The 16,202-nt window shown below is 34.9% G+C and overlaps 2 protein-coding genes across 2 annotated transcripts; both read left to right on the plus strand.

The window, feature by feature from the left end:
• Positions 1-628: 628 nt before the first annotated feature.
• On the plus strand, positions 629-5,798 carry LOC123528955 (melatonin receptor type 1B-A-like). The gene is made up of 2 exons (XM_045309056.2): positions 629-1,109; positions 2,484-5,798. The coding sequence occupies exons 1-2, from the start codon at positions 803-805 to the stop codon at positions 3,257-3,259; spliced, it is 1,083 nt and encodes a 360-aa protein (XP_045164991.2). The 5' UTR covers positions 629-802; the 3' UTR covers positions 3,260-5,798.
• A 4,796-nt stretch (positions 5,799-10,594) lies between these two features.
• Positions 10,595-15,882, plus strand: LOC123529370 (melatonin receptor type 1B-A-like). The gene is made up of 2 exons (XM_045309680.2): positions 10,595-11,042; positions 13,309-15,882. The coding sequence occupies exons 1-2, from the start codon at positions 10,736-10,738 to the stop codon at positions 14,010-14,012; spliced, it is 1,011 nt and encodes a 336-aa protein (XP_045165615.2). The 5' UTR covers positions 10,595-10,735; the 3' UTR covers positions 14,013-15,882.
• Positions 15,883-16,202: the final 320 nt, after the last annotated feature.

A 16,202-nucleotide genomic window follows, 5' to 3' on the forward strand; every position in this document is an offset into this window, starting at 1 on the left:
CAAGTTTTGTCAATAATAATATCAACACTTGACCTTTAAATGTTTACCGGATGCATGAATTCATATCAATATAATATCTATTTGTATCGAACTGATTTTTTTTTGATTATTTATTATTACCTACATAGAATTGTAACTTTTTAATGTCATTTTTGAAAAAAATGCCGCGTCATGAGAAAACTAAAATAGTAGGTTTGCGACCAGCATGGATCCAGACCAGCCTGCGCATCAGCGCAGTCTGGTCAGGATCCATGCTGTTCGCTTTTAAAGCCTATTGGAATTGGAGAAACTGTTAGCGAACAGCATGGATCCTGACCAGACTGTGCGGATGAGCAGGCTGGTCAGGATCCATGCTGGTCGCAAACCCACTATGTTAGTTTTCTCATGGCGCGGTTCAAATCTTGAGGGGCCTCCGTCGCCGAGTGGTTATGGTCGGCTGGACTTTTTCCTGCGTCACTGATTAAAATTTCCGATCGAGTACACTTTTGTTGTACTTTTGTAATTTCATGCATTGTTCGCAATATAAATAGACATTTTCCAGCTAATCGTAAGCAATCTATTGTATTTTGTAAACAAGTCAAGTAGCTACTCCTTTAAGGAGGAAGCTATGTTTCATTTGTTCCTAACACCTTTTTCAAGAGATTGTATCCTGCTGCATATTTATATAGGATTTGTAAATGTACAAGCATTACAGATGCATAAGTCTGAACTAACTTAAAGTTACACAAACGTGTGTCTACAACGATTTCGGTCAAATGTGACATTAATAAAATAAAGGCTTACTTTCCAGATTTTATTTACAATGGATATATTCATTAATTCATCGATAGGTGTTCACATTGCTCCTAATTTTACTCCGCAAATTACGATGGGAACTGATGAATTACATTATAGACAATACGAATTCTTATCACTGAGACCGGAAATAGCAATTCCAACGTTAGTAGTTTTGTTTCTTGCTTCAGTGATTGGAACTGGAGGAAATATTATCACGTTGTTGGTTTTTGTTAGAAGAAGAAGCATGAGAAATATAGAGAGTATATTCTTGATCAATTTGGTGATATCTGACCTATATGTGACCTCAGTGGCTGATCCTATGAGCATAATTGGTAAGTATAATCAACGGTCTTTTTAAAAAAAATATATATATATTACGAAAAGAATTATTTTTGGGCACACTGTTAGTATGAACTGAAATAATTTTTCGAAGTTCTCGAATGCTCGAGGTGAGCTTTTGTGGTCACTCATTATCCGTCATTTGTTCGTCAATCCGTCCATGGCACGTGCGGCCGTCCATCGACATTTTTCCGAACGACATCTCCTCTGAAACAATTAGTAGGAAATTGATGAAACCTGACTGTTCCTTGAGTGCCCCTCTTCCAATTGTTTTCATAAGTTCCATTTGATTGCTCATAGGGGCCACCAGAGCTATTTTTTCAAATAAGACCTGATAAACAACTGCCCTAATTTTTCAAATCCTTGGATGACCGTCTACCAAGACTGTTCAAATCATTATGATTTGACACAATACATAGCTGCCATGGGGCGTGGTCACTTGTCAACTCTTTCCAAATCTTCTTTTCAGAACTGTGGCCCTCATTTTGAAATGATCCTAAGGTGATTGTATACTAAAGTTGTTAGCAATATTCTTATTTCTCCTCAAATTATTTAAACCATCTTAAAACCATTTTTTGTTTGTCAAAAACGTGGGTGCCAATAGTTGGTCTAGATTTTTATATATGCCTCCATGAAAACCTTTTTTTTTTTCGTCTTTCTTTTTTCTCTTCTGAATCTGCCCACTAGGTTACAAAGTTGTTTGGCAGAAAATTTTCTCGTTGTTAAGTATTAAAACAACATTAATTCAGGAAAGTTTTTTAATTGTCCAATTGTTACCTTGTATTATGGGGGTATCATACCTGTATTATCAGATTGATTTTTATGGACTTTATTTAAGGGGGAGTAGGTCACTAGGTTTGGTATTTGCTGTTTTTATTGGATTGGGGTCAACGTCGACACGTCACAATTATAAGTCATATGGCAACTTTCCAGCTTTGATGGCGGAGGAAGACTTAAGGTGCACCTCAGTGCATTATTTCGTCACGGAAGGACACATCGGTAGAAACACCGACCTTCCGTAGGCTAGCTGGATGGCTTCCTCACATGAAGATTTCAACGCCCCGAGTGAGGCTCTAACTAACATCGGTGAAGGGCTAGTGATTCAAAGTCAGCGACCGTAACAACTCGGCCATGGAGCCCCCACCCCGCTCCCCCACCACTAGAATGTGGTGGGTCTTCAAATAGTTATGAACGTTGAAATCACACTACAAATCATTAACAGTATGGCCATAGAATGAAAATATTGATACTGGCCAAGACACTCTAAAGCCAAATGGGCTTATTCTTATTGAAATTTATAAGTATTTAAATGTATCTATATAAAAAGATTTTTAAAGTAATGATTTCAACAATGTATATATTTTCAGCAAAAGTCGAAGGAGAAGACTTTTTCACTGATGTACCAGGATTATGTCAAATAGTTGCCAGCTTGTGTACCGTTTCCTGTGTGACGTCATTGATGACGATAGGCCTAATGAGCGTCAACCGTTTCTTTTACATTTGTATGCATGAGAAATATGAACGCATTTTTACTAAATGTAAATGCATTTGTGTATGTATTTCTCTATATTTTGTCGGAGGATTTCTTGTACTGCTCAATGCAGCTGATGTTGGTGACCATGGCTTTGACAGCAAAAGTCTGGAATGTATTTGGGACCGCATGGCAACATATCCGTATACAGTAGTTTTCTCAATAACTTTGGTTTGGATACCTTCAATTATCATAAGCATTTGTTACTTGAAAATATATCTGTATGTAAGAGCCCATAAAAAACGGATGCGTGAACAACATGTCTCTTCAAAGTTAAGGAGCTTTCACCTAGCAAAAACGCTATTTATCATTTATGTAGTGTTTGTAACATGTTGGGCACCATATGCTCTACTTATAGTGGTGGATTCAAACAATACGTTTCCGCACGAAATTCATGTGTACATTACAATGTTTGCTCACTTACATCCTTCTATTAATTGGTTTATCTATTACAAGACAAATAAAAAGTTCGCTGCCGGCTACAGAAGCCTGTTCCATCGATGTAAAATGCTTAGTTCCGATATGGACAGTAGCACAGATGGATTATCATCCAGCAAGTCTAAAACCACAAAGCAAACTCCGATTGAACATAGTTCAGATACATTGTTATAGATTTTACTTCAAATATGTCGTATATTATTTTATGTTCAAAATCGTTTTGTTTTCATAGGGACTCTAAGTTATTTAAGATTTCATAAAAACAAAAGGTAAGGGTAAATTTCCAATAAGCACAGAATACCCAAAACTCAGTCAGAGAGCCATGCATCGCAAAGTAGGCCCGCAAGAAAAAGAAACTGTAGCGGAAAAATATAGCATACAGGTTGCTTCAAAGATATTATACGTCACATTTAATATTCTGCTCCTCTATAGGAGTATATTTTCATGTGTTGTATTTGTCAGGAAGAAATTAGCGTAAATAGCTCGAATGCACTAATATCTGTTCGTTCTGTAAACGGCTGACATACAAAAATAAAAAAAAATAATGAGTGCTTATAAAAGTATCAGACGTATTGCTATATGTTGAAATAACTGTAAAATAAAATGCCACCCATTTTCATAGTATTGTTAAATCTTTAAGGTGCCGTATTACGCTTTATGAGAGGTTATTCGCTAAAATTGTCTAAGTCTTTTCTTAATTATGTTTAGAAAGAATATAAACTTTCGAAGAATCTTGCACATTTCATTGACTTTCATGAACAGATTCAATCATATTGTGCCTGCTATCACATACTTGGTTGCGTTCTAAGCTTCAAAAGGATCTTTTCATAGAGTTTCTTATACATTTTAGGAAAGGCACTTTATGTATCTAAACAGATAAAACAAAACTCACTATAGAGGCTAAAAAAAGATTTAGGTCATTAATGAGAATAAAAACACCTTAGCACATTTGAACAAAGCTTGCAGTTAAAGGTAGCCGCCCGAAAGTTTTCATGCATTTCCACTACGTCCATGGACACTCAATCAAAGCGAGCCTGAAACATTTTCATTTTTGTCGTTTTGTGCGATCTTTTTACTTTATTTTGTGCACTGTTCTGTGGTTGACGGAACAGTGTAATATATGTCTGAAGAATGATTTGTGATATTTTGTATGGTCAAGTGAGAATGACTTCTTATTCGTGAAACAATAAAACAAAGAATATACTGAAACAATAAATAAATATATATTTCTGAATCCGTATTTTTTTGGCAAGTATTCCTCCCTTTTAACAGTTAACACTTACCCTGCTAAATTTCTAAAATGGACTTGTCCATCCTTGAATTTGGGCAGTACCATTTATTATTCAAAGGGATGTTCACTGAAAAATGATGGACGGAATATCAAACAGTGCGGACCATGATCAGCCTGCATGGATGTGCAGGCTGATCTTGGTCTACACTGGTCGCAAAGGCAGATCACTTGGCAACAGCAGACTAAAGGTTAATTGTATTCTCCAAACTGAAAGATGGACACGTTTATTATAGAAATGTAGCAGGGTAAGGGTTAAAGTTTCTAAACAGATAAAACAAAGTTCACTGCAGAGGCTACAAAAAAGATGCAGGTCAGTCAAGAGAACAAAATGTCTTACACAACAGCAAATTCTAACATGGTTTACAGTTGAAGGTAGCCATCTGAAAATGTTCATGCATTTTGACTACGACCATAAACAGTCTCAATCTTTTTTGTTCTTGTTGGTCGTGGTCGCAGAATTCTGTAGAAATGGTTTATGACATTTCATATGGTTAAATTTATATAGCCAACTTCCACTGCATAAATGATTTTATTTGAAGTCTGTGAAACGGGTATCTAATGCACAGTATTTTTGTTGGTGGGGGAGGGGGTACGGGGAGCCACCCGCAGCTGTTAACATTGTTCCAAAATTGACAATGGCATTCTGTTCCATTTATTGACATGTGTTTGTAGTCACAGAGATAATGAGCATGGTTATTTTATCTGTTTAGAATTTAAACAGCGTATCTAAAAATGTAAAGTGGTTTAATTTCTGAAAAAGTAAAGAAATACAATTATTTGAAGATTCTTACGAATAAAAAATTAATTTATAAATCGTTATTATGCTACCTTAAAGACGAAATTTAGAAAACTGTCAGAAAGAAGTATCATTAATGGTTAATTTGTTGCTATGATTATTTTCGAAGGAACCAGGGTTTTTAATCTATTTAGTTTATTATTCCTCCTTTTTGCATTTTGCAAATTGTGAACTGCAATATACACGTCAATTAAATTATTTTACTTTCACTTAGATATTATGCAATATTGTCAAATAATACATGCTTACAAGGATACTGATGCAACAATTACTCAAAGGAAATAGCCGTATTTTGAAGACACATTAAACAAACCATTATGTACATAATGGATTAATTTAATGATTATATATCATATGTTCGATGTTCATTTCGACAGACGTACTTTCCTGTTTGTTTAGAGCTTTTATTTTTGTTTTGGAAATGAAACGTGTGAAAAATAGTGTAGTCATTAGAAATGTTTGATATATTTGTCTTGTAAATAGAACAAAATTGTTTTTAAATTAGAATTTATTGGGTGTGTGTTTAATAAAATAAACTGATATATGAAATGCCTAAGCTTTGTTTAGTCTTTTGTATTCATTTTGACATAAAACCTTAGCTGTCAATATAAATAGCGTACTGTTGTTGTTGTTGTTGTTGTCGATAATGATGATGATTATGTTGTTAAGGGTTTTCGCTTTGAATTGTCCATCGCCCATAAGAAAATGATATTACTTTGTGCTTGCAGACATCTAACATGTTAAAATACATTTGAGCCGTGCCATGAGAAAATCAACATAGTGGGTTTGCGACCAGCATGGATCCAGACCAGCCTGCGCATCCGCGCAGTCTGGTCAGGATCCATGCTGTTCACTTATAGTTTCTCTAATTCTAATAGGCTTTGAAAGCGAACAGCATGGATCCTGACCAGACTGCGCGGATGCGCAGGCTGGTCTGGATCCATGCTAGTCGCAAACCCATTATGTTGGTTTTCTCATGGCACGGCTCATTTGATATTTTCATGTGTAATTACAAAATATATTTTACGCTAGCCTACTATTTATGAGACTACTTTTTATTAAAAGTTTTTCAGTGAATCATTGGAATAATAGAGTGAAATATATCTGGTACTTTTACAGTGTTTCATTGGTAAGAAACTAATGGGTAAATTTAGTCAAAAGGTGAAATACATATCAGATCAAAATATCTATCATTTATGAATTTTCACTCGTGACTAAGCCACTCCCAGAAATACTGCATCTGGTGTTCACTCGTGAAGATATATCAGTCTTACACTGAAACAAACAAATATCCTTTATGTCATTAAAATCATGCTAGGATGAAACTCCCTATGCATTTTGAGAGACACCCCTACCCAATCGCCATGATTCTTTGCCTATGTATTATTTCGACCTTATGAACCTTCATCATGCCATATAATCAGTAAAATAATATAACTTCTATATAACAATCACATTTTAAAGTGCTTATATGCAAGCCATGCTGGGAGTTATGTAAAAGTTGAATTAAGATATTTTTCTTTTTCCTTAAATCTGCATTTGTGCGTGGCATAGGTCTGCGTTTGTGGAACCATAACAACAACATACTGTGTAAAGACAAAAGGCGAGACAAGCTGATAATAAATAATTTCACTTAGAATCAAACATCTGGTAAAGAGGAAAAGAAATATTTCATGCACTTTTCACAAAAATGTCATAATTCTAGGATAGTACATATATTCTTTATCTCATTATCAACCCTAAATAGATTTGTAACATACTTTTCATGGTAATCACACAACTAGGGATTGGTCTGTGAAATATTACGGAAATTAACATCCCCATATGCTGCTTGTGTAAATTATAGCAATGTACTATCAAAAGAGGTCAAAAAGCCACTTTGTATAAACTGTGTGTCTAACGGGGCATCCTCCAGTTTTAGGGCAAAGTTGTGTTATCTCGTGAGTTAGAAATAATACTTGTTTAGTGAAAGTTCTGGGGCGTATTTATTTATATGAGATACTCAAGTAGTTTGTTAACTGTATATAGAAGCTTTCTATAGCGTTTGACATGAAATAAAAGTTTGATGTAAAATGAAAGAATATTAATTGAGCCGTGCCATGGGAAAACCAACATAGTGGCTTTGTGATAGCATGGATCCAGACCAGCCTGCGCATCCGCGCAGTCTGGTCAGGATCCATGCTGTTCGCTAATGGTTTCTCTAATTGCAATAGGCTTTGAAAGCGAAAAACATGGATCCTGATCAGACTGCGCGGATGCTGGTCGCAAACCCACTATGTTGGTTTTCTCACGGCACGGCTCAATTGTATTTTGGTACCTCCTAAATGGAAATTCTCGCGAAATTTATGTAACATATATGCAAATAAAGCATCACGCGATATTAGTATAGCATGATCTTTTTACTTCGAAGTTCTTTAATATGCGAACTGGCTGAATTCAATACGTTAATTATCGTAAGATGAAACATAATGTACATGAGCTTTATCCTGTATTACAATGTATTCCAACCTGCATTCATCACTTAACTAGCTTACTTACTACTTCACGAGAAAGATCACAAACGCTTGCGAATTTCACAGACACCTCAGACAAAACATTATCGAATGTCCTGTACATCCCTGACTTTGTAGCTAGTCTCATATTGGATCCTGGCCGCTGACAAGATTTAAATATTAAAGCTAGACACGTGTTTTATAATTTGGACACTTAAATGTAATTAAGACAAAGATACTTGTTGTATGTATGCAAGTAGGGTCAAAGCATTTGTTCGAGCAAGTTGTTGGCATTAACATTTTCTGACTATGATACTCTGAAATAGAAACTGAGTCGAAAATATAACAAGAAACTGGTAAATTTCACAATGCAAATGCATTATACTGTGAACAAAGTCCAACTTTCCAAAGTAGTTTTGGAAAATAATGTTACTTGAATTGACTATGAATAACGAAATTAACTTAAGAAATAGGAGATGATAAATATTTCTAAATAGCATGTGGTTTTATAAAAGAAATGCCATTGACTTTTCCTCGAATCATGGCAGAATTAAAAATATTTAAGAGATTTTTTTCAAGACATTTTTAGCCAAAATGATGTTCTAAAAATACAATTAACAGAAAATTGTATACCAGATTCATTAAAGGTCCATTACTAAGGGAAAGTGAGTTGGCAATTTTTTTCATAGCCAGTGCATAGACTTCTGCAAGACACTAAATAATGAAGATTGGCAGGTCAAAATTTACAGAAGGTCTTTGGAACTCAAAGAAATATATGTGTATTATCTTGAAATTTCAATGAATCGACAGAATGACCCCCAGGTCTTTTTAACTTTCTTCATACTTCATAGAAAAATAATTGTACATATACTGCGATTTATTTCGAATTTCGACATACCAACTTTCATTTTCCAATAAAATGAAATAGTTTCTGTGCTTTTTAAAAGAAATTAAAATGTTTATATATTGTTAGACGCGTACTTTTTTTTTACACATTATGTCCTTGTTTAGCAACACGTATGTAAAGGGCTTGTCTAGCGGGGAAAACATTTATTTTACACCGTGAAATGGTAAAAGTAACAAGTGGGTGGGTTGGGGGGGGGGTGGTGAGGGGGTGCGCAATAAACCAGTTTAAGCTCTCCAGTGATGTATATGTCTATCACTCACACATACATACGTGCAGTGGCGTTTTGTTTTTTGACACTGTAGTCTGAGATCGTTGCAAGAAGCTAATAAATGTCAAACTTCGTTTAAAACCACTTCTCTAAATATTGGTATGAACTATATTGATTTATATTTCATTTAAAAAATGGAAATTTTATAGAAACTTTCGTTTTTCATTTTGATATATATATTATTATTTTTTTGAAAATGCATTATTCATATTATATGAGGGCAATGACCTATCTTCAAGTTTTGTCAATAATAATATCAACATTTGACCTTTAAATGTTTACCGGATGCATGAATTCATATCAATATAATATCTATTTGTATCGAACTGTGCTTTTGATTATTTAATATTACCTACATAGAACTGTAACTTTCTTATGTCTTAATCTTAAGCCTAAATCTCATCATTTTTGAAAAATGAACAATTGCTTTTGGCAGCTACCTGTGTACAGATAAAAAACAGGCTAATGTGTATAAATAGTAGTGAGTCAGAGGTTAAAATAATACACAATTATTATTTGTATATAACTAGTCTTGGTATGAACTTGAACAAGATCTATCACTTAAACATTTTTAAAAAATACTGTATAACAATAAATTGGGAAAGCTGCTCTACATTCACAGTTATTTTTTTATTATTTGGCCAATTCAAGTATATTTATAAGGATCCTCAACGTTTACTTTTTAATTTGAATAATTTACCTAGGTCCTCCTATACTGATTCCGCAAAACGTAAAATGTTAACCCCTTGAAAATACAATATGGCCGTGCCATGAGAAAACCAACATAGTGGGTTTGCGACCAGCATGGATCCAGACCAGCCTGCGCATCCGCGCAGTCTATTCAGAATCCATGTTGTTCGCTTTTAAAAGCCTATTGGAATTGGAGAAACTGTTAGCGAACAGCATGGATCCTGACCAGACTGCGCAGATGCGCAGGCTGGTCTGGATCCAAGCTGGTCGCAAACGCACTATGTTGGTTTTCTCATGGCACGGCTCAATTATGGCCATAGCTGTAGTTAGTAGTAAGTAGGTTTCTGTTCAACATAGCCTCTCAATCTTTGAAATTATTTACTCGCTTCATACACAATCTCTCTCGCAGCCCCATTCACAATAAAATTACATAATATGTCCTACACTAAGATACCAAATCAGGAACATATAATTACAATCTGACTTCAGTTGAATCCTGTATTATCCTGTGATATTTTCCCAGTACTTTGAAATTAAATGACATATTTCAGGGATATTTCAACAAGCTAAAATTTTCAATTTAAACATACATGAAGTATGACTAATTCCTAAAGTTGTGCCTAACAATGTACAAGATGAAAAATCTCAATTATTTTCACAATATTAACCTATGGGTGACTTCAATCACCTGCTGTTTCTCATATGATAAGAAAATGAACTCAGATTATGTCATCTGTAAAATTTCGTTGTTGATAAGAATTTAGCCTTTGTAGCATACATATGTTAAAAATAAATCTTGACGGGCCTCCTCTCCGTCGCCGAGTAGTTAAGGTCGGCTAGTATTTTTCCTGCGTTACTGGTTAAAATTTCCGATCGAGTACACCTTTGTTGTACTTTTGTAATTTTCATGCATTTTCGCAATATAAATAGACATTTTCCAGCTAATCGTATGCAATCTATTGTATTTTGTAAACAAGGCAAGTAGCTCTCCTTAAAGGAGGAAGCTATGTATCTATGTATCGTTTGTTCCTAACACCTTTTTCAAGAGATTGTATCCTGTTGCATATGTATATATGATTTGTAAAAGTACAAGTATTACAGATGCATAAGTCTGAACTAACTTAAAGTTACATAAACGTGTGTCTACAACGATTTCGGTCAAATGTGACATATCATACTAGCAAACTAATAAAATAAAGGCTTACAATGGATATATTCATAAATTCATCGATAGGTGTTCACATTGCTCCTAATTTTACTCCGCAAATTATGATGGGAACTGATGAATTACATTACAAACGATACGAATTCTTAACACTGAGACCGGAAATAGCAATTCCAACGTTAGTAGTTTTGTTTCTTGCTACGGTGATTGGAACTGGAGGAAATATTATCACGTTGTTGGTTTTTGTTATAAGGAGAAGCATGAGAAATATAGAGAGTATATTCTTGATCAATTTGGTGATATCTGACCTATATATGACCTCAGTGGCTGATCCTACGAGCATAATTGGTAAGTATAGTTAAGGAATTTGTAAAGAAAAATATATTTTACGAAAAGTATTACTTCTGGTCACACTGTTAGTATGAAGTGAATTAATTTGTCAAAGTGCTCGAATGCTCGTGGTGAGCTACTGTGGTTGCTCGTTCATCAATCCGTTATCGTACATGTGGCTGTCCCTACACATTTTTCTGAACGACATCTCCTCTGAAACTGATGAAACCTGACTGTTCCTAGAGTGCCCTTCATCCAAATGTTTTCGTAAGTTCCATTTGGTTGCTCATATGGGGCCACAAGAGGTTTTTTTTTTCAAAAAAGTCCTGCTAAAAACCGGCCCTAATTTTAAACTAATTTCATAGAAAAGATCTTTGGATGACCGTCTACCAAGACTGTTCAAATCATTATGTTTTGACAAAATACATAGCTGCCATGGGGCGTGGTCACTTTTTAAAATATGTATGTAGTAGAATATTTAAACTTCTCGTCATAAACCGATGGCCCGATGTTAAAATACTTTCATTCATATAGTCTTTAAATGACCCTTTTACAGGACTTGTTTCCAATTTATTGCGATTCAACCCCAAACATGCCCGCAAGAGGATGTGATTACTTTTCTCTGTATACATCAAAACACATGGCCAGCAGAGGACTTGGTCACTTTTCCCTATATGTAGATATTGGAAACTTTGAAATTATCCGATTCATAAAAACATCGCCGTTGGAACTTAAAACAAAACAAAATCTTGAATAGAATCTTATTAAAACTGCCGGTCAGATTTTAGCATAATTTCATAACGAAGTGTCTGTTGTCATCCGTTAACAAAATTGTTCAAACTATTCCGACTTGCCAAAAACGTTACCCCTGGCGTTGTAATCATTTGTTCCTACATGTGTATAACGTCAACTTTACAAGTCTTCTTTTTAGGACTGTTGCCCTCATTTTGAAATTTTAATATAATTTCACACAAATGATCCTAAGGTGATCGCGAACGAGAAAAAGAAGATCCTAAGGTGACTGTATACTAAAATAATTGGCAATATTCTTATTTCTCCTCAAATTATCCAAAGAAGTATAAAATACACAGAATGGCAACTGGCTGTAATCTCGCGTGAGCTCGTGTCAGAGCGTGATTCGGCGTTATCTTACTAAAAACAAACATCGGCGAGCATGCAGTTACAATTTGTACCTTTAAAACGACATTTAAAATACATGTTAGCTTCTAAAACAAAATTAGTTTAATGAGAAATGGTCTTAAGACACGAAGTACAGGGTTTTTTTTGCCATCGAAAGAAGCGTGGTCATACGGTGATAATTATTTTACCGATGAATAATTGCTTTCGCATACAAAATGGCGCGTGGAGAAAGCGCCACTTCTGGTAACGAGATCTCGTTTTTTTGTCACGGGAGGTTGGCGAGATTTGCTCTATATGCCTTTCAAGTTGCCAATCTATTTATTTTATAGCTCTTTGAATTATCAAAACCATCTTAAAACCTTTTTTGTTTGTCAAAAACGTGGGTGCCAAGAGTGGGTCTAGATTTTTACATATGACTCTTTAAACCTTTTTACGTCTTTCTGTTTTCTCTTCTAAATCTGAACACTAGATTACCTTGTTGTTTGGCGGAAAACTTTTTCGTTGTTAAGTATTAAAAAAACCATTAATTTAGGAAAGATTTTAAATTGACTGTTACCTTGTGTTATGGGGTAATAATACCTGTATTATAAGAATGATTTAATGGAGTTTATTTAAGAGGGAGTAGGTCACTAGGTCTGGTATTTTCAATTTTTCTTGGATTGAGGTCAACGTCGCACCGTCACAATTATAGGTCATATGGCAACTTCCCAGCTTTGACAGTGGAGGAAGACTTAAGGTGCCCCTCCGTACATTACTTCGTCACGGAAGGGCACCTCGGTAGGCTAGCCTAACGGCTTCCTCACATGAAGATTTCAAAGACCCGAGTGATGCTCGAACTAATATCGGTGAAGGGCTAGTAATTCAAAATCAGTGACTTTAACAACACGGACATGGAGGCACCAACTAGATTGTGGTGGGTCTTTAAAAAGTTATGACCTTAAAATCACACTCCGAATCATTAACAATATGTGCCACAGAACGAAAACATTGATGATTTGTTAAATGACTACATATATCTATACTGACCAAGCCGAGGCATTCTAAAGCTAAACGGGCTTATTCTTATTGAAATTCATAAGTATTGAAATTTTTTTATCGAAAAAAATGTTTAAAGTAATGATTTCGACAATGTATATATTTTCAGCAAAAGTAGAAGGAGAAGACTTTTTCACTGACGTACCAGGACTATGTCAAATAGTCGCCAGCTTGTGTACCGTTTCCTGTGTGACGTCATTGATGACGATAGGCCTAATGAGCATCAACCGTTTCTTTTACATTTGTATGCACGAGAAATATGAACGCATTTTTACTAAATACAGATGCATTTGTGTATGTATTTCTCTATATTTTGTCGGAGGATTTCTGGTACTGCTCAACGCAGCTGATGTTGGTGACCATGGCTTTGACAGCAAAAGTCTTGAATGTATTTGGGACCGCATGGCGTCATATCCGTATACAGTAGTTTTCTCAACTTTGGTTTGGATACCTTCAATTCTCATAAGCATTTGTTACTTGAAAATATATCTGTATGTAAGAGCTCATAAAAAACGAATGCGTGAACAACATGTCTCTTCGAAGTTAAGGAGCTTTCACTTAGCAAAAACGCTATTTATCATTTACGTTGTGTTTGTAACATGTTGGGCACCATATGCTTTACTTGTAGTGGTGGATTCAAACAATACGTTTCGGCACGAAATTCACGTGTTCATTACAATGTTTGCACACTTACACCCTTCTATTAATTGGTTTATCTATTACAAGACAAATAAAAAGTTCGCTGCTGGCTACAGAAGCCTGTTCCATCGATGTAAAATGCTTAGTTGCGATACGGAGAGTAGTACAAATTGATTATCATCCAGCAAGTCTAAAACCACAAAGCAAACACCGATTGAACATAGTTCAGATACAATTTTATAGAATTTACTTCAAATACGTCATGCTTTAAGGTGACGTATAGTATTTTATGCTCAAAATCGTTTTGTAGTCATAAGGGCTATAAGTTATTTTGTATTAATATCTACAGCTTCAAAACATCTGTCCTAAAATGTTTATGTTTTATACTTTATGAAAAACAAAACATTCAGATCTATTTTAGCGAATAAGATTTCATAAAAAATAAAAGGTAAGGGTAGATTTCCAGGAAGCACAGAGTACCCAAAACTCGGGCAAGAGAGCTATGCATCGCAAAGTAGGCCCGCAAGAAAAAGAAACTGTATCGGAAAAATAAAGCATACAGGTTGCTTCGAAAAAACATTATACGTGACATTTAATATTCTGTGCCACTTGAATGCATTGAACATAGGACTATACTTCCGTATGTTGTATTTGTCAGGAAGAAATTAGAGTAAGTAGCTCGAATGCACTAATATCTTTTTATTGACTTACACAAATAAAAATAATGACTGCTTATAAGTTATAGGTCTATTGCTATTTGTTGAAATAACTGCAAATATGTTGCCACATATTTTCAGAGTTTTGTTAAATCTTTAAGAAGCCGTATTACGCTTAATAAAATGTTAATTCGCTAAAACTGTCTAAGGCTTTTCTTAATTATGTTTAGAGCGAGGAAGCTTGAACATTTCATTACCTTTCATGAACAAATTCAATCAAATTGTGTCTGCTATTACACACTTGGTTACATTCTATGCTTCAAAAGTACCTATTCATTTTCGGAAAGGCACTTTATGTATCTAAATAGATAAATCAAAACTCACTATATAGGCTAAACAAATATTTAGGTCATTAAAGAGATCCTCAGCTCATTTTAACAAGGGTTACAGTTAAAGGTAGCCGCCCGAAAGTTTTTATGCATTTTCACTAAGTCCATTAACACTCAATCAAAGCGAACCTGCAACGAGCCTGCAACATTTTCATTTTTGTCGTTTTGAACGATTTTTTTAGTTCGTTTTGTGCATTATTTTCTGGTTTAAAGAACAATGTCATATTGCCATACAAGTACATTGAAGACATGATTTGTGACAGTTTGTATGGTCCAGTAGGTATAACAAACTGTTACTGCATAAATCAATTTGAAGACATATATCTAGATTATAAGACGTGTTATTATAAAATGAAATTGCTGTATTTTGAAAACATTGTATTAAACATTACATTAAACAAACCATTAGGTATTAAACTGATGACTTTAGTGATCATATGAGCCGTGCCATGGGAAAACCAACATAGTGGGTTTGCGACAAGCATGGATCCAGACCAGCCTGCGCATCCGCGCAGTCTGGTCAGGATCCATGCTGTTCGCTTTCAAAGCCTATTGGAATTAGAGAAACTGTTAGCGAACAGCATGGATCCTGACCAGACTGCGCGGATGCGCAGGCTGGTCTGGATCCATGCTGGTCGCAAACCCACTATGTTGGTTTTCTCATGGCACGGCTCATATTTTATATGACTCGTGATGTATTGATGGCCTGATGTACTTTCCTGTATGCCGAGAACATTCATTTTATTAAGTGAAACGTGTGAGTGTGACAAATATTGTATTCAATTGAAGTGTATGATATATCTGTATTGCAAACAGAACAAAATGGTTTTTGAATTCGTATTTATTTGGGTGTGTATCTAATACGAATAAAATGATATATGAAATGATTTAACAAAAAAGCTATTATTTCAAAACAACTTACTTTGTTTAGTTTTTCTCGTTCTTTTTGACATAGAAACTGATCTGTCAATAAATAAAGCATACTGTTGTTGTTGTTGCTGCTGCTGTTGTTTTTGTTAAGGTTTTTCACTTTGAATTTTCTTCGCCAGTAAGAAAATAATATTATACTTGTTGACATCTGGCATGTTAAAAAATACATCGATATTACAAAATATATACATTTTTGACGGCATTACTTTATCATTAATACCGGCTTCGGATGAAATTTCTTAGGCATTTTGAGTGACAACCCAACCTAACCACCACGACTTTTTGTCTTTGTATTATTTAGACCTTATGAACCTTCGTTATGCCTTATCATCAGATACAAATCTTGACGTTCTGGGGGAAAAAATAATGGATATTTTATTTAATACAGC

The sequence above is a fragment of the Mercenaria mercenaria genome, chromosome 13, assembly GCF_021730395.1.
Source record: "Mercenaria mercenaria strain notata chromosome 13, MADL_Memer_1, whole genome shotgun sequence".
NCBI lineage: Eukaryota > Metazoa > Mollusca > Bivalvia > Venerida > Veneridae > Mercenaria > Mercenaria mercenaria.